This window comes from Malania oleifera, chromosome 6, assembly GCF_029873635.1.
Source record: "Malania oleifera isolate guangnan ecotype guangnan chromosome 6, ASM2987363v1, whole genome shotgun sequence".
NCBI classification, from domain to species: Eukaryota; Viridiplantae; Streptophyta; class Magnoliopsida; order Santalales; family Ximeniaceae; genus Malania; species Malania oleifera.
Window position 1 is genome coordinate 17,705,134 of NC_080422.1, and position 26,114 is coordinate 17,731,247.

The 26,114-nt window shown below is 36.0% G+C and overlaps 1 protein-coding gene across 1 annotated transcript; it reads right to left on the reverse strand.

Annotated features, from left to right (window-relative positions):
- Nucleotides 1-14,981: 14,981 nt before the first annotated feature.
- LOC131158862 (pleiotropic drug resistance protein 1-like) lies at nucleotides 14,982-24,487 on the reverse strand. The gene is made up of 24 exons (XM_058113777.1): nucleotides 23,466-24,487; nucleotides 22,761-22,881; nucleotides 22,589-22,677; nucleotides 22,404-22,488; nucleotides 22,095-22,254; nucleotides 21,909-21,985; nucleotides 21,618-21,671; nucleotides 21,425-21,515; nucleotides 21,022-21,323; nucleotides 20,619-20,900; nucleotides 19,531-19,847; nucleotides 19,273-19,433; nucleotides 19,088-19,191; nucleotides 18,845-19,001; nucleotides 18,650-18,766; nucleotides 18,369-18,535; nucleotides 17,936-18,268; nucleotides 17,136-17,426; nucleotides 16,964-17,047; nucleotides 16,747-16,880; nucleotides 16,361-16,588; nucleotides 16,093-16,264; nucleotides 15,561-15,815; nucleotides 14,982-15,478 (listed from the first exon to the last, which is right to left on the reverse strand). The coding sequence occupies exons 1-24, from the start codon at nucleotides 23,780-23,782 to the stop codon at nucleotides 15,218-15,220; spliced, it is 4,359 nt and encodes a 1,452-aa protein (XP_057969760.1). The 5' UTR covers nucleotides 23,783-24,487; the 3' UTR covers nucleotides 14,982-15,217.
- Between the last annotated feature and the right edge of the window lie 1,627 nt (nucleotides 24,488-26,114).

Below are 26,114 nucleotides of genomic sequence, written 5' to 3' on the forward strand. Positions count from 1 at the left end.
GAGTGTGAGCAACAATGAGTTTTAGGAGAACTTTAGCGTAGAAAGCGTGTATTACTTAAGTGTATTTTTTCATTGAGTAAGGGAGGTATTTATAGAATTTTTTAAAGAAAAGTTTCCTCATTTAACATGGAGTATTTAGGTAACTTTTCAAAAAATATTAAATCATAAAATCAATTTTGAAAAACTTTTCATAAGTTTGAAATTCAAAAATTCTCTGTAAAGTCAGTCGGCTGACTCACTCGATTAGGTCACTTTTTGTACTAGTCAGTCAGCCGGACAGGTAGCTGACATCATTCTATCTCTTCAAAAAATAATTGTCAATCAGCTGATTGAACCACGTTCAAAATAGTCAGTCGGTTAGGCATTGTCAGTCGGCTGGGTGTTTTCAATTCATCGAGTCAGTCGACTGAACAGTTAACTTTGTTGTAGGTTTCCTGTCAGTCGGCTAACTGAATCACGTTCAAAAATGGCTAGTCGGCTGGGCACTGTCAGTCAGCTGGGTGTTTTCAATTCATCTAGTCAGTCGGCTGGGCAGTCCTCTCTTTTCAAATAATTTTTTTTTCTGATCTTTTAAAAACTAGTTTACTTGAAAAACTCAAATATAACTTTTCAAAAACATTTTCAAGGGTTTTTTAAGTGCTGGTCGCTAAGTCTTTGTATCTTAAAGAACTTCACATATCTAAATAGTAATGACTTTAAGTACTTACAAATATCCTTCTAAGCATGATCTCCTTAATCACTAAGTCTTGCACCCTCTTGAGGTTTAGTCTTTACTTCAAGATCTACTTGACCTTTAAGCTTTTCGTTTGTTGTTTGCTTTAATATACTGAGAAGTTTTAACTTGATTGACTTTGAGTGTCCTCTTACGCTTACTTCCATGATTAAAAATGAATGTCATTTTACTTAGACCTGAAATAAAGCCACTCAACAGCACAAGTTAAAACATCCTTCATTTGTTATCATCAAAACAATATTGAAAAACTCAGTTAGGCCAACAATCTCTCCCTTTTTAATGATGACAAACAAGGAGTAAAGATGAGGGTTCCTATGAAAAGGCTCCCCCTTATTATAAACATTCTTTAACATGTGACATCAAAAATGTTACTATAAGCATTCTTAAAAAATGTTCAATATGCTCAAGGTCAACAATGTGCTTAAAGACAAGTAAGGCTCACCATTATTTAATATGGTCATGCTCATCATTGTTTAACATGGTCATCATAATATCATCACTGTTTAACATGGTCATGCTCATCATTATTTAACATGGTCATCATAATATCATTATATTTCATCTTTGCTTTTCACAATTTCATATTTTATACGCATCATTACATCATTAAAACTTCATTCCATCATCATATTTCATCTTTGCTTTTCACAATTTCTCCTCCTTTGGTCATCATTCAAAAAACAAGAGGTAGGAAAGCAACCAAACTAAGTGTTTTGTCATACAACATATCAAAGTACACGCCAAAACAAACTTAGAGCACACAAAGAAACAAACCCTAGGTCAGTTGACTGACCACTCAAATGGCTCGACTTTTATAAACGAGCCTACGGTTTATCTATTAGTCAATCAGCTGACCTCAAGGTCAGTTGGCTGACTAGCCTCTGTTCCAGGAAAAAATACTTCAATCAGTCGGCTGACTTCAAAGTCAGTTGTCTAATTGTAGATTTTTCTTTAAGCTTTGTCCTTTCAATTAGTTTCTCTACTATGTAGTAGACCAAGCTCTCTTCTAATGGTTATAAATCTATCTTTTGAGAGAGTTTTAGTAAGGATATCAGCCCATTGATCATTTGTGTTGATAAAGTCTAAAATGATGCCTTCTTTTTTAACATGATTTCTTAGGAAGTGATGTCTTATGTCAATGTGCTTGGTTCTTAAGTGTGAAATAGGATTTTTAGATATGTTTATCGCACTCATATTATCACACTTAATTGGTATAGTTGTGTATTTCAAATTGAAATCTCTTAATTGTTGTTTTCATATATAGTGTTTGTGCACAACAACTCCCGGCTGCTACGTATTCAGTCTCAGTAGTTGACAAAGCCATGGAGTTTTGTTTCTTAGAAAACTAAGAGACTAAAGATCTTCCTAAGAAGTGGCATGTGCTACTTGTACTTTTTCTATCTATTTTACACCTTGCATAGTCCGCATCTGAATAACTAATCATTTCAAAATCGATGTCCTTAGGATACCATAGTCCTAAGTCCATAGTGCCTATTAAGTATCTTAGGATTCTCTTAACAGCTATTAGGTGTGATTCCTTAGGTGCTGATTGAAAACGTACACACATACACACACTAAACATTATGTCGGGTCTACTGGTTGTTAGATATAGTAAACTTCCAATCATACCTCTATAGTACTTTGTGTCTATGGGTTTTCCCTTTTCATCTTTGTCTAGGCTGATGGAGGTACTCATAGGTGTTCCTATGGGTTTACTATTTTTTATACCGATATTTTGTATCATTTCTTTTATGTATTTAAAATGACTTATAAAAGTCTCATTCTTTACTTGTTTGATTTAAAGTCCAAGAAAATAGATTAATTTTCCCATCATGCTCATTTCAAATTCTTCTTGCATACATTTTGCAAATTCTTTACATAGATGTTCATTAGTGGCACCAAATATTATATCATCTACGTAGATTTAAATTAAAAATATGTCATCTTTCTTAGTTTTAATGAACAAGGTACTATCAAATTTTCCTCTTGAAAACTCCTTCTAAATTAGAAATCCACTAAGTCTTTCATACCAAGCCCTAGAGGCCTGTTTTAATCCATACAAAACCTTAGTTAGTCTAAATACATTATTAGGATTTTCTATATTTTCAAAACCAGGGGGTTGTTCAACATATACCTCTTCATTAATATACCCATTTAAGAATGCACTTTTGACATCAATTTGGTATAACTTAAATTCTTTGTAGGAAGCATAAGCTAACAGCATTCTTATAACTTCCATTCTAGCTACAAGGGCAAAGGTTTCATTATAGTCTATCCCTTCTTCTTGGTTATACCCTTTAGCTACAAGTCTAGCTTTGTTTCTAATGACTATACTATTCTCATCCTTTTTATTTCTAAATACCCATTTAGTTCCTATGATCGAATGATTTTCAGGTTTGGGTACTAATTGTCATACTTTGCTTCTTTCAAATTGATTTAATTCTTCTTGCATAACAATTATCCAATGGTCATCTTTAAGGGCCTCTTCAACATCTTTAGGTTCATTTTGAGATAGGAAGGCATAGTGATTGCATAGATTCTTTAGAGAAGATGTAGTAGTTACACCTCTAGATGGTTCACCTATAATTTGATCTTGAGGGTAATCTTTTTTGTACTTCCATTCTCTTGGTAATTTCGGATTTTCTATAAGTTCATCTTTTCAGTTTTCTTTATTTACTTCCTTTTCTTCCTTGATTTCTATCTCATCCTCCTTTTTGAAAATATCATCCTTTTCTTCATTTTTGACTTCTCTTGAAAAATGATTTGATTCATCAAAGTCTACGTGAATTGATTCAATTATGGTGAATGTTCTTTTGTTATAGATCCTATAGGCCTTACTCTTTGTAGAGTATCCTAGGAAAATTCCTTCATCTGATTTAGCATCAAATTTTCCTAAGTTATCTTTGTTATTGAGTACAAAACACTTGCACCCAAAGACGTGAAAGTAAGTTACATTAGACCTTCTTCCTTTCCATAATTCACAAAGTGTCTTGCTTAGGCTTGATCTAATAGAAACCCTATTAATTACATAGCAAGTTGTATTTACAGCTTTGGCCCAAAAATACTTGGGTAAGTTATTTTCATTAAGCATAGTTCTTGCCATTTCTTGAAGGGTTCTATTTTTTCTTTCCATGCTCCATTTTTTTTGTGGGGTTCGAGGTGCTAAAAAGTTGTGGCTTATGCCATGATTATTGCAAATTTTTTCAACGTCTTGATTCTTAAATTATCTTCCTTGGTCACTTCTTAGATTTGAGACATTGTACCCTTTCTCATTTTGAAGCTTCTTGCATAAAGCGATTAACGAATTACAAGCTTCCACTTTGTTAGCTAAAGACAATACCCATGTATATCTAGAGTAATCATCAACAATTACGAAGGCGTATTGTTTTCTTCCTAAGCTTTGAGTTTTAGTAGGACCAAACAAGTCTAAGTGTATGAGTTCTAGGGGTCTACTAGTTGATATATGTTTTTTCCTTTTGAAGTTTTTCTTGATTTGTTTTTCTAGTTGACAATTTATCTTTGATAAACTTGGTGTTAAGCAAACCTTTAACTAAATTATTTTTGGAGAGTTTAGATATGAGATCCATGCTGGCATGTCCTAATCTTCTATGCCATAGTCAGCTATTTTCACTCATGGTAGCTAAGCAAGTTATATCTTGAGAGATCAAGCTATCAAGGTTTATGCAATACACATTACTCATTCTATGTGCAGTGAATAGTGTCTTATGATCCTTAGAATTCTGAATTATGCATTTGTCTTTCTTAAACATTATTTCAAATCCTTTGTCTCTAAGTTGACTAATGCTTAATAAATTATGCTTTAGACCATCAACTAACAAGACATCATCTATAATGAGTGAAGAGTCTTTACCTATTTTACCAATTCCGATGATCTTGCCTTTTGTATTGTCACCGAAGGTTACATATCCTCCATCCTTTTGAGTGAGAGAAGTGAACTTAGTTTTATCTCCCGTCATATGTCTTGAACATCCGCTGTCCAAGTACCATTTATCTTTAGACGGAGTGGTCCTAAAGTAAACCTACGAGAATGGATTTATGTTATTACTTTTGGAACCCAAACTTTCTTAACTTTCTTGAAATCTTGTCTAGTTTTAGCATTTATCTTCCATTCATTTTTTACTTTAATGTACTTTTTCTTGAGTAGACAATTAAACATTATATGACCTTTATTTTTACTCATGCAGCAAGTAGTATGCTCATAAATGTTTGTCGATGAATTACTTGCATAGTGTTTAGATTGATTTACAAAGTATCCCATAAACAAGTTTTTCTTTCTTTTGTTTGGTGTTCCATTGAACCCAATTCCTTCTTTATTGTTCGTCATCCTTTGTTGTTCTACCATTTTTTCGAAGTTATCTTTTCCTCTGGTAAAGTTGTAAATAACCTTTTCCTTTTCTTGAATTTGGTTTTTAAGATCAATTATTTCTAGCATTCTCTTGCTATCTTCATTCACTTGAGACCTAACTAATTTTTTACACATGTTATCTACTTTCTTCTCAAGCTCCTCAATCTTTAGATCCTTTTCTTTTTCAACAATTTTTGAAGATTCAAGCTGATTTCTAAGTATTTCGTTTTTTTGTTTCAACCTTATCTTCCTTTTTGAGACCTTAATGAATTTATTATAAAGAGAGAATAATTCAACTTGAAGTTCTTTGTAAGAAGGCATGCCTTCATATGAATTACTATATGATTCATCACATGCATCTTTAGAGAGAGAGCAGTAAGAGTTTACCTCTTCATTGTGTGTCATGAAGCACATGTTTGCTACTTCTTGATCGCTTGACTTGCTCTCCGATTCACTCAAACTTGTGTCATCCCAAGTTGCCTTCATTGCAGGCTTCTTTTTCGTCTTTTCCTTCTTGAGTTGTGGGTAGTCCGACTTGATGTGTCCGACCTTTCTACAGTGATAGCGAGTGGGAGGTTCATTTTTGCTTTTGTATTCCTTTTTATTACTCTCACCTTTTTTAGTTTTTGATCCGTTGAATTTTCTAGTGAATTTCTTGTTTCTTTTGAAGAATTTTCCAAGTCTTTTAGTTATGAAGGCTAAATCTTCATATTCTAATTCACTAGATTCATTTTCTTCTTTACTTGAATGTTCTTTCGAGCCTTTTAGAGCTATAGATTTCCTATTTTTATTTTCAGTGCTTCTTTCTTTCAAAATCATTTCATAGGTTAAAAGTGATCCTATAAGTTCATCTAATGAAGTTGTTTTGAGATTTTTCCCTTCCGTTATGGCTATGGCTTTCGGTTCCCAAATAGGTGGAAGTGCTCTTAGAATTTTGCGAATCATCTCATGGGTGGAATATGTTTTTCCTACGGCACTTAGTGAGTTTATGATCTGTGTGAACCTAGTGTACATGCTTGTTATAGTTTCATCAGAATTCATCCTAGAAGCTTCATATTCACTAGTTAACATATCAATTCTACTGTCCCTAAGATCTACTGTGCTTCATTAGTTACTTTTAATTTATCCCAAATTTCTTTAGCTGTTTTACACACCATTACACTATTGAATTCATCTGCATCAAGTGCACAATATAGGGTGTTTATTGCATTTGAATTAATTTGTAGTATTTTGTAATCTGATTGATTAGTGCTTCATCTTCTTTAGGTACTTCTTTTCCATCTACTAGTTTTGTAGGGATCAGATTTCCATTTGTGACAACATTCCATGCCTTCCAGTCCACTGTTTGAAGGTAAATTCTCATTCGTTGCTTTCAAAAGGTGTAATTGAGTCCACAAAAAATAGGTGACCTAGTTGAGGATAGACCCTCACCAAAGGGATCTACTCTTGTTTGTGTCATCTAGATCTTTATATAGCTACTTGTTAGGATTTACTATAACCGCACCCTAATACCAACTGAAACCGAAGGTGTAGTCCCAAGAGGAAGGTGAATTGGATTGTTTAAAAATCCTTAGAGTCTTTTTATGAGTTCTTGACTTTTTACAATCTTTTAAATACTTCTTATATTCTGGTTGATTAGGCAACCCACACAAACACTTACTTCTTCTATTCAATCCACAACCACAACATATACAACCAATTGATTAACTGTTCAAACCAAACAACCACAACACAAGTAATCAATATTTACAATATTCAGCAGCCTTGTATATGAATGTGCGAGTCTTGTAGTTAGCCTTTCAACTTTAAAATAACATCCAATCACTTTTTCAAAAATCAGAATTCAAATAAACCTTCAACTAATAGGTTTTGGGTTGTTAACCAATCAAGTACTTCCTTACGGTTTCCACACAATATCGATTAACCAACATACTCCCTTTCGATTTCCGCAAGCCCAAGAACGAATTAAGCTTTTGTTTATTTAATTTCCAATATACATTATTTTTATGATTAAAAAAATTTCAACATCCACGCAGTTTATATTTTGCTGGAATTTAAATAGAGTAAGGGAAAGAGAGTGACACCACTGCTTTTAAATGGTTCGGCTTACCCCAGCCTACGTCCTCGCCTTAGGTCAACCACCTAAGGATTTCACTATACCTTGTTCCTTGCAAGTGGAACAAAAACCTTTACAACAATCAACCTCTTTTTCATGAAGAAAAACCTCTCAAGCAACAACCTATGCTTGGTCCAACGATCCAACTATACCTTGAACCTTCAAAGATCTAGTAGAAATGAATAGATATCTACGTACAAAAACACTCTCAAACATAGAGCAAATTGTATAAGTTAAATCACTAGTCGTACTTCAAAATGAAAACTAAATAGAAAATGTGAAACTCATGGTTTAGAAGTCACCCATGGTTCTTTCTTATCGATGTAAAGATTTTAGATGCAACTTAAAACCAAACCCTTTTTAAATTTAGCAATTTTGTAGAGTTTTCCCCCCAGCAAGAGTGTGAGCAACAATGAGCTTTAGGATAACTTTAGCGTAGAAAGCGTGTATTTCTTAAGTGTATTTTTTCATTGAGTAAAGGAGGTATTTATAGACTTTTTTAAAGAAAAGTTTCCTCATTTAACATGGAGTATTTAGGTAACTTTTCAAAAAATATTAAATCATAGAATCAATTTTGAAAATCTTTCCGTAAGTTTGAAATTTAAAAATTCTCCGTAGAGTCAGTCGGTTGACTCACTCAACTGGGTCACTTTTTGTATTAGTCAGTCGGCTAGACAGATGGTTGACACCATTCTATCTCTTCAAAAAATAATTGTTAGTCAGCTGACTGAACCACGCTAAAAATAGTCAGTCGGGTAGGCACTATAAGTCGGCTGGGTGTTTTCAGTTCATCGAGTCAATCGACTGGATAGTTAACTTTGCTCTAGGTTTCCTATCAGTCGGCTAACTGAACCACGTTCAAAAATGGTCAGTCGGTTGGGCACTGTCAGTCGACTGGGTGTTTTCAGTTCATCTGGTCAATCGGCTGCGCAGTCCTCTTTTTTCAATTAATTTTTATTTCTAATCTTTTAAAAATTAGTTTACTTAAAAAACTCAAATATAACTTTTCAAAAACATTTTCAAGGCCTTTTTAAGTGTTGATCGCTAAGTCTTTGTATCTTAAGGAGTTTCACATATCTAAATAGTAATGACTTGGAGTACTTACAAATATCTTTCTAAGCATGATCTCCTTAATGACTAAGTCTTGCAGCCTCTTGAGGTTCAGTCTTTACTTCAAGATCTGCTTGTCTTTTAAGCTCTTCATTTGTCATTCATTGCTTCAATATACTGAGAAGCTTTAACTTGATTGACTTTAAGTGTTCTCTTAAGCTTACTTCCATGATTAACCATGAATGTCCTTTTACTTAGACCAGAAATAAAGTCACTCAACAACACAAGTTAAAACATCCTTCATTTGTTATCATCAAAATAATATTGAAAAACCCAGTTAGGCCAACATAGGCAAAGGTGGATACTGTGACCATGTACTTAGTTGGTGATGCCAAACTGTGGTGGCATACCAAGTACAGAGAAATTGAAAATGGAAGTTGTGTAATCGTTAGTTGGGCAGACTTGAAGAGAGAGCTCAAGACCCAATTCTTTCCTGAGAATTTTGAGTGTAATGCGAGGAGAAAATTGAGAGATCTCAAGCATACGGGGTCGGTCAAGGAATATGTGAAAAAATTTTCTGCTTTGATGTTGGATATTCGGGATATGTTGGAAGACTTTCCAGTCATTCTAGGAATGGAGTTCCTAAAGGGGACAAGGGCAGTGCTGATGCGTTCGTTGGTTCCCTGAATCTGATGAGAGATCACTTGCACATGGTGCAAGTCGTTGCAATGAAAGGAGATGAAGGGAAGTCCCTTTTAACCATACAACTCAATGAGGGATTGGGTCAGGGTGAGTAGACACATTTAGCCATGGTGGTGGTAAACAAAGAACTAGGCCAAGAGCTAGAACCTACGACCATCCAAGCGGTGTTGGATGAGTACAAGGAGGTGTTTCCGGATAAGTTGCCTCACAATTTGCCTTCACGGCGGACTATGGAGCATGAGATCGAGTTGTTACAAGGAATGGAATCACCTGCTAAAGGGCCATGTCGAATGGCGCCTCCATAGATAGTAGAGTTGGGGAAACAGCTTAATGAATTGGAAGCGGGATGTGTTCGCCCTTCCAAAGCACCATTGGGAGCATCGGTGTTGTTTCCTAGGAAACATGAAGAGCATCTACGGAAGGTCTTCGACATACTAAGGGAAACAGTCTGTATGTGAAGAAAAGGAAGCTCTCTTTCGCTCAACAGAGCAACAAATTCCTTGGTCATGTGGTTAAACAAGCTCGTATCCGGGGGGTATGGAGAAGGTAAGGATGATTCAAGAATGCAAGATCCCCACGACAGTGAAGGAGTTGCGTTCCTTTCTTGGCCTTACTAGATACTACAAGAAGTTTGTTGAGGGGTATTTGCGGAGAATGACTCCAATGATAGGACTACTGGGGAGGTATTGTTGGCCGCACACGTGGGATGATGTGATTGATTATACCAGAACTTGTCTCACTTGCCAACAAGACAAGGGGGAGCGGAAGAAGTATGGTACTTTCATGGCCGCACCAAAGTAATGTTAGGCAGAGGAGACGACACAATTGTTCCTTGCAACTATTGTGACATATTGGGGTTTTCCCTAAGTTATTGTTTGTGACCGAGACTTAATGTTCACTGACAACTTCTTGATAGAATTTTTCAGGATATTCAGGTCACATATTGACATCTCTTCCAGTTATCATTGACAGACAGATAGACAAATGAAGAAATTCAGAGAGCTACTAGAAGAGTATTTACATCTTTTTGTCAACGACAACCAGAAGAATGGCGTGTAACTATTTGATGTGGCTCCGTTCTTTGGCAATGCTCAAAAGAGATCAACAACCAACAAGAGCCTTTTTGAGCTTGTTATAGGCCAACTGCCAATGTTACATCAAATAGTGGGCGAGCCGTACAGACGAAAAAGTCCCAAGGCTTACATCTTCACCAGAGAATGGAGACAGAATGCAGAGTCTGCCCGAGCCTATTTGGAGAAAGCATCTAAGTAGATGAAGAAGTGGGCAGATTAGGGGAGAAGACCGTAGTTTCATGTTAGCTGCCTTAAGTCGTTCAACACCAACACCAATGACCTGAGCAGAAGTCAGTCCAACAGAGCAGAGTTGAAGATAGTGCAACCTGACAAACATGAAGTTAAAGAGATCCTTGCTGACAGAAAGTTCATATCCTTAAAGAAGAAGCGAAGAAGTTCCTAGTGAAGTGTAAATGCCTCGATGACAAAGAAATTAGTTGGATTTCTACGGAAGATATTCAACCTTTCATAGACAAACTTGAAGTGTACCTACCGCCAAAGTCTACGAGTACGTCGACTACATAAGTGGGGGAGAATGTCACGAGCTAAGCTTGTTCAGAGCATTATGTTTTCCTGTGAGCGCTTATCTCGTGTGCTTGGAATGGGTTTCCATCATGTAAATACTAGTGTAGGGTTATTTTCTGCTAGTAGTGTCTCTGTATGCCAAATAAGGCAGTATGACTCCTCGTACACTTTGATGTTTCCTAGTGCTCGAGTGGGAATGGCCTAAAAAAATTCTTTAAGGGAGGGTGAGTGTTCATCAGTCATTGTAAAACTCACTAACTTTTGTCAACGTGTTTAGCCTACTTGCCTCTCTCACTAAGCACACAATGTCAATGGAGGTGTTGTTAATGAATTACGTTTGCTTCAATGTTTACTGCTTACTTGCCACAACTTTCATGAATTGATTACTGTTTCCACTGCTACTTGAATGAATGTTAATGAAAGTGTTTCATGGATGAATGTTACTAAATGATAAGCTGGCTAGTTAAGCAAGAGTGCTTTAGCTAGCGCCACATGACCCTTCATAAGGGCGTGAAAATAGTCGGACCGTGACACCGTGCAAGTCACTTGGTATATTATTGGGACTTTAAGGCTTCTTGACTTATATGGATTGCCCTCCAATTCCCTTTTTTTTTTGCTCCCCCATTTTGCTTCCACTGAAAGGCCTAGTAGCCTATCAAGAACAAACTACACAAATGGAGCAACACATCCACCTTTCCAAGGCCCTATTCACACACAAGTTTTCAATCTAAAACTTTTCAATACTTATAAAAAATTTTCTAAAATTTATAAATTTTCTTTAAAGGTATCAAAACATGACATATTAACAAAAATCATTTTCTATTAATGAAATACCTCCTTTAGTAACCTATCCAAACAAGGCCTAAATTCTTAAGGAAGTATAATGATTAAAGAGTTGCACTACAAGACTTTGAAGATGACATCAATGAAGAATACCATTGATTCAATCAATATGCAACAAGGGCTTAGATAAAACTCATAGACAACCATGTCAAACGCTAACAACCATAGGCGCTTGAGTTAAAATCACAAGCCATATCAAAAACACTAAGAGAGTCCACACTGATACCACTTGATGCAAGACCAATGTCCAACAACATAATACTCAAATCTAGTCTCTCCAAACCTATTAAACAAAGACCTATTTATAGGCCTAAATAAGAAAAATAATTTAAGAAAACTAAATAACTAAAATACTGGTTTCCTAAATAATTATATCATAGAATCTAGGAATAATGATCCTAATAGAATTACTCTAAATAAATATACGGAAATTAAAAAAATATTAGGAAATTGAAACAAACATTGTTTGCATGCTGCATCATTTGGGCTTCAATTTCAAATGGCAATTTTTTTTCATATTCATCGCGAAGGATTTATGGACCAACCTAACAAAAGAAGTGAATAGTATTTGGAAGCTCAAAACTATACCATGCTTAAAATTCTTTCTTTGGCTTGTTAAGCAAGAAGAAAGGCCCCTTACTTATGCTTTGAGAATGAGAAGACATCGCCCTACTATTCTGTGGTGATTATGATGAAAGCATTTTGCACTGCCCAAATGAATGTCCACTTGTTAATGTGGTTTGGGTGGCCCAAACACTTCATGAATACCTTTCTCAGCCATTTTGCTAAGAACAAGTGCAGTGGTTGCAGGTTGGGTATAAGCCTCACTTATGACCAGATTGTTGAAGCAGTATCAAGTTCTTTACCACTCTAGTTTTTCCTTAGAGAATTTGGAAATCAAGATGCTCATGTGCGTTTCACCTACACTTTGACCAATGGTGGTTCTAGAGGGGGCTAGGGCACCACTCTACAATATTGGATTGCCTTCCAATTCCCTTTTTTTTTTTTTTTTTCTCTCCAATTTTGCTTCCACTGAAAGGCTTAGTAGCCTATTAACATCGAACTACACAAGTGGAGCAACACATCCATCTTTCCAAACCCTATTCACACACAAGTTTTCAATCTAAAACTTTTCAATCAAACTATTAGGGTGTTTTACTAGACTCTGTGAGACGAGTAATCTTATAAGAGATTATATGAGTATAATTGAAGTTTCTTTCAAATATATATGATATTTTTAGTTTTTTGATACAATATTTTTTTTCTTTTTTCTTTTGGATAAACTAAAGGGCTGTTTGGCATCTCTATTTCCTATTTTCTACAGTATAGTGAAAAAATAACTTATGACAATGCATTTATTTACATTGCTAGGTAACTTACTGTTATGTTGCCAATTTCAAGTGTTGTTGTAAAAAATAAAAACTAGACTTTTATGATTTTTAGTTGTTATCAGTACATCAATGTCAGATTCAACTAAGGGCTATTTGGAGCACTAAAAAGTGAGTTTACAAATTTAATAATTAACTGATAATTCTAATTAATTCATATTTTTCATTAAAAATCTAATTTGCATTTTTTGCATTTTATTATTTTATTTGCATGTTTTCATTGTTATTTGATTGGACAACAAATATAAACATGAATTTAATAGGGTTTCTAATTTTTTTTAGATTTGAAAATATTAACCATATAAGTTGTCAGTTTCAATCTTTAGTGTTGTCTCTATTTTTAGTTCTCGTTCCTGCCTTTCGTCTCCGCAATTTTTCACAATGGCATCAAAGGGCCCCTAATACCTCCAACTTTAAAAAAAAAAATTCTGATAACAGAATGTTTTCATGTAATATTTTCATAAAAGATATAAACTAACCTTCTCTTCTTGCTTTTTTTTATTTTTTTCAATTTTAAGTATTAAATTAATAATTTCTTTAGGTTAGCAAATCCTCAAAATATTTTTAAAAATAGTACATATATGCCAAAAAAAAAAAAAAATTGTATTAGAGATTTAGTCAACACCATTTAACTCGAAATGTTGTAAATAGAATGCAAGAATAAAATGTATAATTTTTTTTTAATAGAACCTATTTTCATCCTCCTACTCACTAATCTCAACCATCCTTCCAACCCTACTCAAAAATATTTGTTGGGCCTAGAGAAATGATGAGGGTTTTCAAAGAGAAGACTCGAATGACAGCAAAGACTTTGAAATTTAACCAGGTGCTCCAAAGGAAATCTAGGACACGTTGAAGCCCTCTTTTCCACAATCTTCAATTTTTATTTGCTCTGACCATTCAAGTCTCTCCTTATAGTCAATTGCGGCCATTCTTGACATATCAAGGAGAGATTGATTTCTCAATTAATTTGAAGAATTCATTCTCACTTTGTTGGCAAGTAATGGGATGAGTTAAGAGTACTAAGATTGAATGAAAATTGTATAGCAACCATGTTTGACCAATAATTCCATTCAACTGCATACACACGCGCCAAACATCGCCGAAGAGGATATACCATAATTTGAGACAATCATAGCACAATGGTTTGAACCAGTGCATGCACATGGACCCTAAAAACACGTAATGTAAACACTATTGAGCACTTTATCCAGATGGGGGTTTGCATTCTAAAGTCTGACACAATAATCAGACCATGCGGAAATGGTCTTGACCAAAGAAAACCCTAATAACCCGCAAAGAGATGTATAAGGATTTTCTGACCTCCAAAGCCACCAAACAAAGGTGAACAGAAACCATGCAAGCTCAACCCAAATTGAAACTTTCCTCTATCTTCTACATCTGTGCATACGCCTTCTCATCTTATATATCGGCTCTCTTTACAAAAAAAAAGCTCAACTTCAATCGGTAACGAATATGCCTTCAATAAACTATACTTTCTTTGGGGCATTTTATCAAACAACCTCTAGGAATTGAACAAACACACCATTTTTCTTCAAAATATACTATAAATGCGAACTCAAATTCGGGAAATGACTTAAGCCAGAGATTGTCACGAGAGAGAGAGAGAGAGGGGGGGGGGGGGGGGGAGGGGGGGGACCTGTTCTGGGGTTGAAGCTTGCTTCGCTGGTGAAGAGCTGAAGAGTAGAATTTGAACAGTCTCCCTCTCTTCCAATTTGCAGTTTTCAATTTCAGCTGAATTATGATCGATGGGTTTTGGGCAATTTGAAACTTTGAATTTAAATTGCGTTCTTTCAATCTTACTCCGCACTTTTTTTTTCCCGGTCGTTGTGTGCAAAGGTGAAGGAACGGCCTCCCTGTTGAAACACTTAAAGGAGCTGGCCGAAGGCGCTCGCCCATATAATTTTTCCCGTTGCGGCACTATTTGCCTTGGTCACTCCAATAATCCTCCAAATTATTATCAAAATTTTGATTAATGGGAATGTCACCCACCTCATCCAAATTTAGCCTCGGATCATCGAAGAGTTTTAATTCCAAAACTTTTATTTATTTTTACAATACATATCTCTGCAACTTTTTTACGGTTTGTTTTTTTCATTTTATTTCAATTGAATCAAAAGCCCAGTGGGCCACCAAAAATGTAGATACCAATGTGTGATAACCATGAAAGAATTGCTAGAGCTTTGTTTTATAAATGAAACCAAGATAATTATAATAACAGTAATAATATTACAAGATCATGAAATGTATGAAGAACTAATCAAAGAGCTGCTTTGCACAGCGCAGCTAATACCAACATCCTCTCAACGTGTAATACAGACACTTCAATTGCTTATTGGTTACCAGCAGGATGTGGTTCACCACAGAAACTCTGCATATGCACCAAAATGACTCGACTTCTTATCGCCTCTGGAAATTGAATACTTTTATGGAGAAAGCAAATATAAAAGCAAAGAGCACTGTAAACACGACAACCACAGCCGCAACCACACCAAGAAAATCATGTTTGAACCCATAATATTCTCTAAGAAACTCATTAACAGGTTGATTCCTGTCGGTCAACACATCTGTTAAATCCCCGTACTGTGAAACAATCAATCCATACAAGGTCCAAGCAACAGGACATGCCCAGTAATACCATCTCCACCACACCGGCATTTTCTGTAATTCACCAGCAAATAAAAATTAATGATTAATCATCAGTAAGGCATTTTAAAAGCATTGAAGGCTAACCAAAACTCACCGGTCGCGGAATTATAAATCCAGAAAAGAGATTCCATAGGGAAAAGAATGCAGCAGAAACTATAGCAGCAATGTTGTGGTTTGGTGTGACAGCTACAGCCATCATGCCATAGAAGGTGAAGTACAAAAATGTGAAGTACATGTAGAACAGATACCAGAAGAATTTAGCAGCAGTCCATTCAAATCCAATCATTGCATACACTATAAGCCCATAGACTGCAGCTTGTGTAAAGATGTAGGGGATCTCAACTGCGATCTGCAATGGAAGAAAAAACGCCATTGAAGAATATGCAAAGAACAAATTAAAATACTAGTACTCAAGGAGGTGGTATAAGCAGTGTGTGCAAATACACAATATCTAATTATAGACTCAGAGCAACATTAGTGGGTTTGCATTTTCAAGCTCAACTCAAGACTTTCTTGTCATTCTAATTTCAAAATGGTTGGGCAGAAAGGATAATCTCACACGGTATCGCTGCCCATTTTCAAACTACTGTAAAATGTAATACAAAAAACTGCAAAACATTCATCACCTGTGCAAAGGCGTAAGGCAATGCTGAATACATTCCAGCAGCTTTTTCTCTGTAAAAGACCGTTCGCTCAACAGCCACAACTGGCTGCACGGATTGCGCATTCTGAACACCAAGGAAGAGAACGGCTGTATACATTGAACCCATTGCATTTGCCAGATCCTGTCGCCTTTCCCTGTAGTTTAGAAAACATTGAACTCAGTTAAAAGGAGGATAAAGAAAAGTGCATCCAAATATTTTGGCCATTCTCAATTTTGTGGATGTAACTTACGTTTTGCCACCAAGGTCCCAAAACATCGTCCCAAACATCAAAGCTATGAAGGTTGTGAAGAGAAACCTCACTGCAGTGTATGGCGGGTTGCGCCAATATGACAAGCGTTGTTTCCACAGGCAAGCCATGCATTGTGTGAAGAAAGGCTGGGAGAATTGAGTAGGGAAATCAAGGTCTTTTGAACCAGGACGAGGTTTGCTCAATTCTTCTATCATGGCTTTGTTTCTCCTGAAATATAAGACGTTTTAGTACATGCACCAAGAACAACTCAAGCTACAAAATTATGACAAAGCTCTTTGAGGTTTTCTTTTCGGTTGAGAAAACACGCATTGACATGACTGCAGGTGATAACCCAACTTCATAAATACACTTTTACTTGGACACACCTGCATAATTCAGAATTTTTGTATACTTCAGCAAAGTTTACTCCCAAATTCGTTTCTTGTGCGGAAGATGTGACTTCCAACATCCAGGTCGCTGGGTTATATCCATCTTTAATTTTACTGACTCCTTCGATTGCCTTGAAAAAAGCAGTAAATAACTCAGCAAGTAGTAAATATGAATGGGAAATTTTTAATTTTTTAAACATCCATCAATCCTCACCTCAAAATATTTAACGAGATGGCAAGAATGCCGACCCAGTGGCCCAACGTAAATCGATTCTCCTCCTCGTTTCATTAGGAACAGCTGAAAGCCATATTGAACAGTTCAAGACTTTTATAGAGATGAAAACCCATAAAAATGCTCATTCTTTTAATCATTTTAAAGATCTAACCTCATCAAAGGCTTCAAAAATGTCAATGCTTGGCTGATGGATGGTGCATACAACTGTCCTTCCTGTGTCCACGGTGTTCCTAACTGTTCTCATTACAATTGCAGCAGCTCTTGCATCTAGCCCTGATGTTGGCTCATCCATGAATATAATAGATGGGTTTGCGACTAGCTCAACTGCAATTGTCAGCCTTTTGCGCTGCTCTGTTGAGAGGCCATTCACACCAGGTAACCCAACTAGTGCATCCCTCAAAACATCCAATTCCACAAGTTCCATGACTTCCTCAATGAACATCTGCAACCGCCATTCAGAATCAAATGCATTTCTCAAAAAAGAATATGAAAGAAAAAAGAAACTGATGGCACATAAAATTGTGATGACTAATGACTAATGAACTCTGTTAGCATATCAGTAATTGGACGCACACCAATACTCTCCCTCAAGCCCATGGGGGGAAATGAGGTGAGAAGAAGTCCAACCCACGGAGGAGCCAAGCATCCCAAAGCCCAACTCTGATACCAAGTTAGAGAGTTCATCCTCAAAACCTAGGTGTCAAGTAGAGAGAGCTAAGAGGATTTTTATACTGGCTTGAGACTACTCACAGACACGATGTGGGACTGAACGTACACCAACAGATAGCAAGCAAGCTTTAGCATATAAGAAACATGGTATATTCTTAACTGTGACTGGGACTCAACAGAGACATTTAGGCAAACCAACTTCTCGGTTGCCTTGGCTTTATTTTACAGCTCTAAATTAAAGGAAAACAATTGGAAAGAGGATACATTTTCTCATGCACCAACCTTTCTAGTTTCAGAATTGACGTCAGAAGGTAACCGAAGCCAAGCTGAGTAAACCAAGGACTCGTAGATAGTTACGTGAGGAGAGTGAATGTCATTTTGCTCACAATAACCAGAAATGCGAGCAAATGTTTCTTGCTTCTTTGGATACCCAGAAACTGTGATGTTCCCCTCAATATATCCACCTGTTTTTCTACCAGCTAAAACATCCATCAGAGTGGTTTTACCAGCCCCACTAACACCCATTAAAGCTGCAAGAACACCGGGCCTGAAAGAACCACTTATTCCTTTCAGAAGCACCAATCTATCTTCAGGGACGCCCTGGTTTTTCATTTCCTGCAGGTTCAATCCAAAAAAGAAAATTAGTTCTCATAACCTTGTGACATACAACAGCAGAAACTGTTTTTGTATACTAATATTTAAAAAATGAAGTTACCTGTGGCATGTCAACAGAATATCTAACTTCATCAAAGGTAATGGAATGTGGTTCAAAAGGAAGAACCATTCCCTTTTTCTTGTTTTGATCAGCCTCAACTATAGCATCAGTCCTTGCAGACGCAGACCCAGTTGAGACACTGCTCCTCCTAATTTCGTCTCCTCTATCTGCAAGTCAATAATAATTTATTAGCATCAAAATGATAGTTGATGATAAATAATTGGCACAAAAATGATATAAGTGCAGAGCACAGATTTAAACACATTTATGAAGTTCATCACCTCCGGAGACAGTTTGGCTAACAGAGTCATTCCCTTGAGAAACTAATTCTACAGTTCCGCTATCATGCTGTCCTCCTTGATTTTCATCAGGCATAACTGCACGAGGCTTGTCAAATGCTGCACAGTTTTGCTGGATATTAATACATAAGCTCTAACCATAGACAGTCTTAAATCAGATAATTTAGAGATACCCACGGGAAAGAATAGAGAGAGCCACTGTGGAAAGGAAGTTGAATACCAACACAAACCCAAGCAATGCTCCCAATCCAAGCCAATACCAGTATGAATCAGTGAAGAATCCACCAGATTCCAAAACTCTAACTCCCAGTAGTTTCGGAGAATCCGGAAGAACCTTGATATTAAATTATTAAAACATCAGCTGATTTTCACACAAACATGTGCATAAAACACTTAGAAATAACAAATTCGAAAACTTACCTTTTTCCAACTGTGCCCAAGGAACTCATTTACTAATATTGCATTCTGCCCATACATCATAGGTGAACTCCAAAAACCCCATATCCACCACTTCTTGACATCATCTGTGTACAGGGCGTTTTTTGTGGTTTAGCGTATGGAAAAAAAAGAAAACATTTTTTCTCATACAACATTAGTAGCTATACCTTGTGAAAGGACAAAACCACCCAATGCAAAGAGTACGAGCAATGCAAACGAGCCAAATGTGTAGGCAACAATCATGTTTCTGCCGACTGCTCCGATAAACCGAAACAATCCAGAAGCCATTTGGCTAATAACTGTGAGTACAAGGAGGTGTCTAAAAAATCTGCAGCCAGAAAAGAGACTATTATTATCATTGAAATAAATTACAAGGAAAAACTGAATATTAATTATGAGTAATTAAATAAATTTCTGATTATTACCTTCCAGCGTTTGGATCAAATCCCATAACATAGTAAGTCAAGCCTACCCAAACAGCGACCTCCAAAATTGTGATAGGGATCTTGAGGATCCATCCAGGGAGAGCATAAGTCCATGCAGGAAAGAAGAAAAGGTCCCTTTGCTTGTAAAAGACAGGAAGCTTTTGAATGGTCATGGCTATCTCTGAGTATCCATTAAACATGACCATGACTACACCAAAGAACAGAGCACCAGCATAAATTCCCCCACCATCTGTTGAATCTTTGTCCATCTTAGTGCGAAAGAAGAGTGTCATTGCAATCAACGCCATTACTGTAAGCTGAAGCATAAATACAAATATTGTTAGGAGGCAATCAAAACCAAGGTCTTAAATTTCGATTTCGACTCAAATTTCGAAGCTTCAAAAGTACGGAAATTTTGATTTCGATGTCAATTTCGATTTCGTTTTGAAAAAATAACAGAAATTAGCAGTAAAGCATTGAATTATTTGTGTAACTTTAGAAATGGTTAACAAACATAATAATATAAGTTTAGAACTAATATATTACAAATTAAATATATCTATGTTTATATGAGGTGGAAAAGTTGTAAAATAGTATGTGTATTTGTAAGATATTGTACATTAATCATATTCAGTTAATACAAATGAAATTCATAAATCATTTAAATATTATTCATTATAAATAATGATAAATTAGACATGAATAGTTAAATAAAATGTTACTATAAGTTTATTTTTTCATACAATTTTAAAAGCACTTGTAATAATTTTTTGGTTCGATAAAATAAATAAATAAAATTAAAAGAGAAATTTCACTTCACTCCTAAATCTCTTATTTGAATTTTGATGAAATTTTATTGTATAGTAAAAATTTCGACAAGTTTCTCTAAAATTTCGATATTTCAATAAATTTCAAATAATTCGTTGAGATTTCGACCGAAATTATGCAAGATGGAAATCGACTGCCGTTTCGATTTCAAGAGTGACCGAAATCGGAAATTTCGAATTAAATTCTGACAATTTCATGGAAATTTAAGACCATGATCAAAACTATAAGGCAAAACAAATATAGGAAAACCAAAATCTTACCTGCGACAGCTTGAAGATGTAGACGAATGAGTTTCTCTTCATTAACAAGAGTTCTCGAGAAGCGCAAGCTTTTAGGAGCTCCTCTGTCTTAACACCATACTTCGTGGTTGTCAAAGCAGCCGGGTGGTTTTTGGTCCTGTCAAATGGGGTTGCAAGCTCATCTGCAACTGCCTTTCCAACATGGAATGACTGGAAGGCTTCAGCGAATTCCTTAGACGTTACAAATCGATAAGGTTCGTCTTTACGTGTCCAATACTGCTTCTGATCTTTCTTTGATGTCACCTGCAAAGAAATCAATTTTAAGATTACTAAACAGGAAACATAGAATTTAAGGCCCACAATCAGAAAATCACTTTGTTCCAATAAAATAGATGTGAGAAATATACTCTACTAGAACACTTACTTCTTGCAAGAAGTCGGCCACCCCTTTCCTATCAGGACATTTGAAGCCCATGAATTCAAAAAAATCAAGCACTTCTTCACGAGGACCTTGATACACAACGTGGGCATCAGAGAGGAGAATAATGTCATCAAAGAGATTATAAGTTTCGGGTGCCGGCTGGAGGAGGGAGATGAGAGCAGTTCCATTGAGAATGTGGACAGATTGCTTGAGGGAATTCACAATTTGGAAAGTTGTGGAGCTATCTAAACCAGTCGATATCTCATCCATGAACAATGCCTTTGCCGGTCCCACTAGCATCTCACCTATAATTTATGGAAGGAGATTTCCATACAATTATTTAAGTAAAATATAAAAGATCTTAAGTTCATTGATCTTAGAGATGTTAGAAGTTGAATTGTTTTACCTGTTGTAACACGTTTCTTTTGTCCCCCAGATATACCCCTTAACATTTCATCTCCCACCAGGGTGTCTGCACACACTTCCAGCCCTAAAATCTGTAATTTTAATAGGGAAGGAAATTACATTTTTATGCATATCATCTGGGTACTTCTCGAAATCACTCTGATAACCATAAAAAAAATTTAAAGTGATTATACCTTTAAAATATAATCTGTGACAATGTTTGCCTCCTCACCTTCCGATGCTGCTGCCTGAATAATTGAAAATGTTAGACAAGAACTTGAACTCAAAATTCACATATAAACATAACATTTCCAAGCTGTGTGAACAACAAATCCAACAGAACTCATAGCAATTAAATTTCTTTATCCTATCAATATCAAAAAATTAATTCTGGAGAAGGGTTTCTCTCTCTCTCTCTGTGAAAAGAACTTGGTTAAACAGTGCAGAACTCCCTAGTGAAATTTTCAGAAAGTGTGAATTCCCACCTTCATGAAGACATCAATATCAGGATCAGGCTTGATATTTGCTGCTTTTTCTCGCCTAGATAATTCCGCCAACATCTCTGCATATTTTCAAAAGCACAATCAATCAAACAGTTTAACCATGCATAAAATATCAAACTAAGTTTTAGTAATACATACGAAACTACAACAGCAATGTTATTGACTAACCATAACGGGATCCAACCCCCTGGCATCTCGCAGAGAAGGCCAAAGTTTCTTTGACAGTCATTTCTCCTAGATGGAGATCATGCTGACTGATGTAAGCAGCAGTTCTCTGGGGTACAAACTCATTCATGCCATGCCCGTTGTAAGTAACCCTCCCTGAGAACTGGTTTAATGGAAATGAAAATTTTTTAGTTATTGGAGAAGGAAGGAAGTACCCAAAATTTGGAAGCAACGAAAATGAGTGAAATATTAGAAGGGGAAAGAATTTTAAATTAAAAGATAAAAAATAAATTTCACAAAACACACACAAACCTGTAGACTGGGATCAAGCTTTCCAGCCAAAGCCAACATCAGTGTGGTCTTTCCAGAACTTGGAGGACCTAAAAGCAGTGTCATTCTGCATATATGGTATGAACAAAATGAGATATGATCTAGTGATGATCACCATATATAAATACATAGGTCTAATAGGAACTCAATCAAGCTTGCTTGCTCACCTGCGAGGCTTGATGATTCCACTAGCATCATGAAGAATAGTCAGATGTTTCTTTCTGCTTGGAAGAATATGGAGCCCGTTTAAGATACCCTTTGGAACAGAAAACAAAGTGAGCATAATTTGCAAGCAATAAAAACAGAGAGACCATGGAAAGAAAAAATAATCTGTGTTACCTCCACCAGACCAAATGAGAAGTTAATGAATGAAGGCAAAGCATTGCTTCCTACAAAAGCTTCTGCCTCAATATGTAGATGCTCAAACCTCACTTCGATTGTTGGCATGTCAATTCCAACTCTGACAGAATCAAAGAAAAATATAATCCGCTACTGAGATCATTAAAAAATGCACCAAAATCAAGAACATAAACATAAAAACGGTGATTCAATTGTAATAAAAACATTCTATTTCTAGGTTTGCATTCAACGATGGGCATAGGATAATGAAATACACAATAAGATCTACTTGTACCACCTACAAACCGGATTTGAAAAGAACTACCTGGCGGGTCAGAACCAACTTGGACCGAGCACACCAGCAGGTCAGCAAATTCATACACTGTTGCTAGGGAACTTGAACCCAGGAGTCCAGGATCTCTAGTATCACTAGAATTTGAAACCACTAAACTAAATCTGACTGATTAACTTAATTACCAAGTAAATAACAACCATGCAAAAACAGAAATGCAGCTCAACACCAACTTAAATAAATTTTCATTTAATACAAAACATTTCCAGGTCTTAGTTTCATATTCACATTTAATTCGTTGGTGTTCTATAAAAATGATCATGCAGTCCACAAAAATTCTAACATAAAAGAAAAATAAGGAAAGAAACAGTTCGGTTAAGCATTTTTCAATTGAGCTGCAGAATCCAACTCACCTGTCTGCGCGATTCTTGAGCTTTAACAAGAACTTCTCATTATCTTCTTCAGCAACTTTCACCAGCCTCTCCATCAAATTCCTCTTTTCAAAGACCCCGAGGTCCGTAATATCAATCTCATCAGCAGCACCCTTTGATCCCATCAGCAGCCCTTTTCTCAATCGATTGTAAGTGGGAAGTTTCTCGAGGGCGGCCCATTTCAGAGCTTCTTCATCATCTTCTTCCCTAGAGGACTGGGAGAAAACTTCCACACCACTGCTCCTCCATGCTGAACTGTTCCTTCTCAGACTGCCTACTCTATGAATTTCGCCGTCCATTTTAACCTGGACAGAAGATACTACGCACACCGCCGATTAAAACTTAAAACCCACCAAAACCCAGAATTTTTTTTCCTCAATCTGAAGCCAAACAAGCCAAAACAAAAAAGAGACTTTCGATCTGGAAAAGCTTAAAATCGGAGATGGGTATTTCTGTATATGAACCGCCTTTGTGCCTCTTGCTCAGAGAAACAGAGAGATCCAAAGCTTTATCTCTTTTCCTAAATACAGCTCTGTCTCTGTCTCTATTTCTACCTTCGTGTGGTGAAGGAGCATTGAAGAAACAGAGACTTGCAGCGCATATATATAGCACAGTCCGGCGGCCAATGAATTTTCAACATGCACCTTTTCTAGAAACCATTCGTTATTTCGAGTCTTTATTTTACACTATGAGCCGGGAGGAAAATTATGAATTTATGGGGGAGAGTTTGTCAATGCCGAGTCCATTTTGTCAAGAGACATTTTGTGCCTCGTTTTATTGACCATTCAAAAAAAGAAAAAAATAGAGACTATTTTTTTTCTCATCTTCGGAGCTTTGACCCTTCAGATTACAAGATTCTTGCCACCTTCCTGGTACGAACCAGTAGCAGAGCAATTTTGATTGCCATGGTGATGATGAGACTCATATGACCATATTGCCCCTCTGCCTAACATGTGGGAGAATTCGTTGAATGGCTTCAAGGAAGAAATTTCTAGGAAGAAGATACTAAAATATATATATATATATATATATATATATATACAAAATTATTGTAATATTTGTGGTAATATTAATAAATGTTAAATTCAAGATCAAAATTGTTTAAGAAATTATAAAATTTAACCTTGTAGTTAAACTAAAAATAATGAATCATTTTTTTTTAATTATGATGATTAAATTTGCTTTCAAAATTAAACAAAATTATAATTCTATTATCTTTTTAAGAAAATTAATGTATTGGATGCATGTATTATTTGGTCTATTAATAATATGGCTCTTTTTATTTAACTCTCCAACCAACCATATGCAATTCTTTTAGAACATGTGGACATCACATGGGGATTTTTTTAAAATGATTGAATCATCTTGGAGAGAACATATAGTAGCGGATTCAGGGTTTAGTAAATTGGTGGGTAAATTGAAAAGACTAAAACAAAGGCTTAGGCTGTGGAATAAATAGATTTTTGGTCGTATTAGTGATATCATACAAGAGTTGGAGGAAATAGTGGAAAAATATAAAAATGTATTGCAAACAGAGTACTCAAAATCAGTTGAAAAAGAGTTCCTTATTTCTAAAGTTGAATTAGAGGTCTGGTATAGAAGGGAAGAGACAAGGCTAGCGCAACAAGCAAAGAAGAAAGGGCTAACTGATGGTGACCAAAATTCAAAGTTCTTCCATGTAGTGATTGCGTAAAGAAGGCGTAACTCTTGTGTGAATTCAACGGTGCTTTTTGATGGTTCAGTGCTGGGAAATATGCAGATGGTTCATGATGAGGCTGTGAATTATTTTGAGTAATTCTTAAGGCAAAATAGTTCAGTGCAAAAGCCAAATCTAGACAGTATTATCCAATCGGTTGTTTCTGAGGATTCTATAAGATAGTTGAAGGAAGAACCGACGAAGGAGGAGGTATATGCAGCTATTTCTTCTATTTCTGTGGACAGTAGCTCGGGATCGGATGGTTTTGGGTCTTCTTTCTATCTTACCTGCTCGAAGACTATTAAAAATGATGTGATGGAAGCGATAAGGGCGTTCTTCAAAGGTGATATGTTGCTTTGGTATTTTTGTTCCTCATATATAGTTCTTATTCCAAAAATAAAGGATCCTTAGTCTTTTGATAAATTTTGCCCAATAAGGTTTTGTAACGTAATCTATAAAATCTTCTCCAAAATCCTTATTGGCAAGCTATCATTAGTGATTGGTGATTTAATTTCTCTTGAACAAGGTGCATTTGTGAAATGGATGAGTATTTTTGAAAATATAACAGTTTCTTAAGAGATGACAAAATTATTACATGGGGGGGGGGGTGAGAGGATGTAATTTGATGCTAAAACTTGACATAAGCAAAGCGTATAATCGAGTAGAGTGGCAGGTGGTAGATCAGATTTTCCATGCTCTTGGTTTTCTAGATTATTTTTGTAAGTTGATTCAGAATTGTACTTCTACTTCATGGTTTTTCTGTTATGATGCATTGCACTTACAGGAGTTTCTTCAAGTCAAAAAAAGGTTTGAGGTAAAGGGATCTGTTGTCTCCATATATTTTCATTATCATGGAAGAAATTTTTTCTAGATTAATTCAAAAGAAGATGATTGAGAAGCGGATTTTACCATTTGCGCATCCGAGTGGTGCACCT

Excerpts from the sequence above, each read along its gene's own strand:
- LOC131158862 (XM_058113777.1), bottom strand. The coding sequence starts at position 23,782 with ATGGACGGCGAAATTCATAGAGTAGGCAGTCTGAGAAGGAACAGTTCA. Across the intron at positions 21,986-22,094 it reads GGGGGTTGGATCCCGTTATG|AGATGTTGGCGGAATTATCT; the intron begins GTTAGTCAATAA and ends GAAAATATGCAG. Across the intron at positions 19,434-19,530 it reads TTTGATCCAAACGCTGGAAG|ATTTTTTAGACACCTCCTTG; the intron begins GTAATAATCAGA and ends TTCTGGCTGCAG.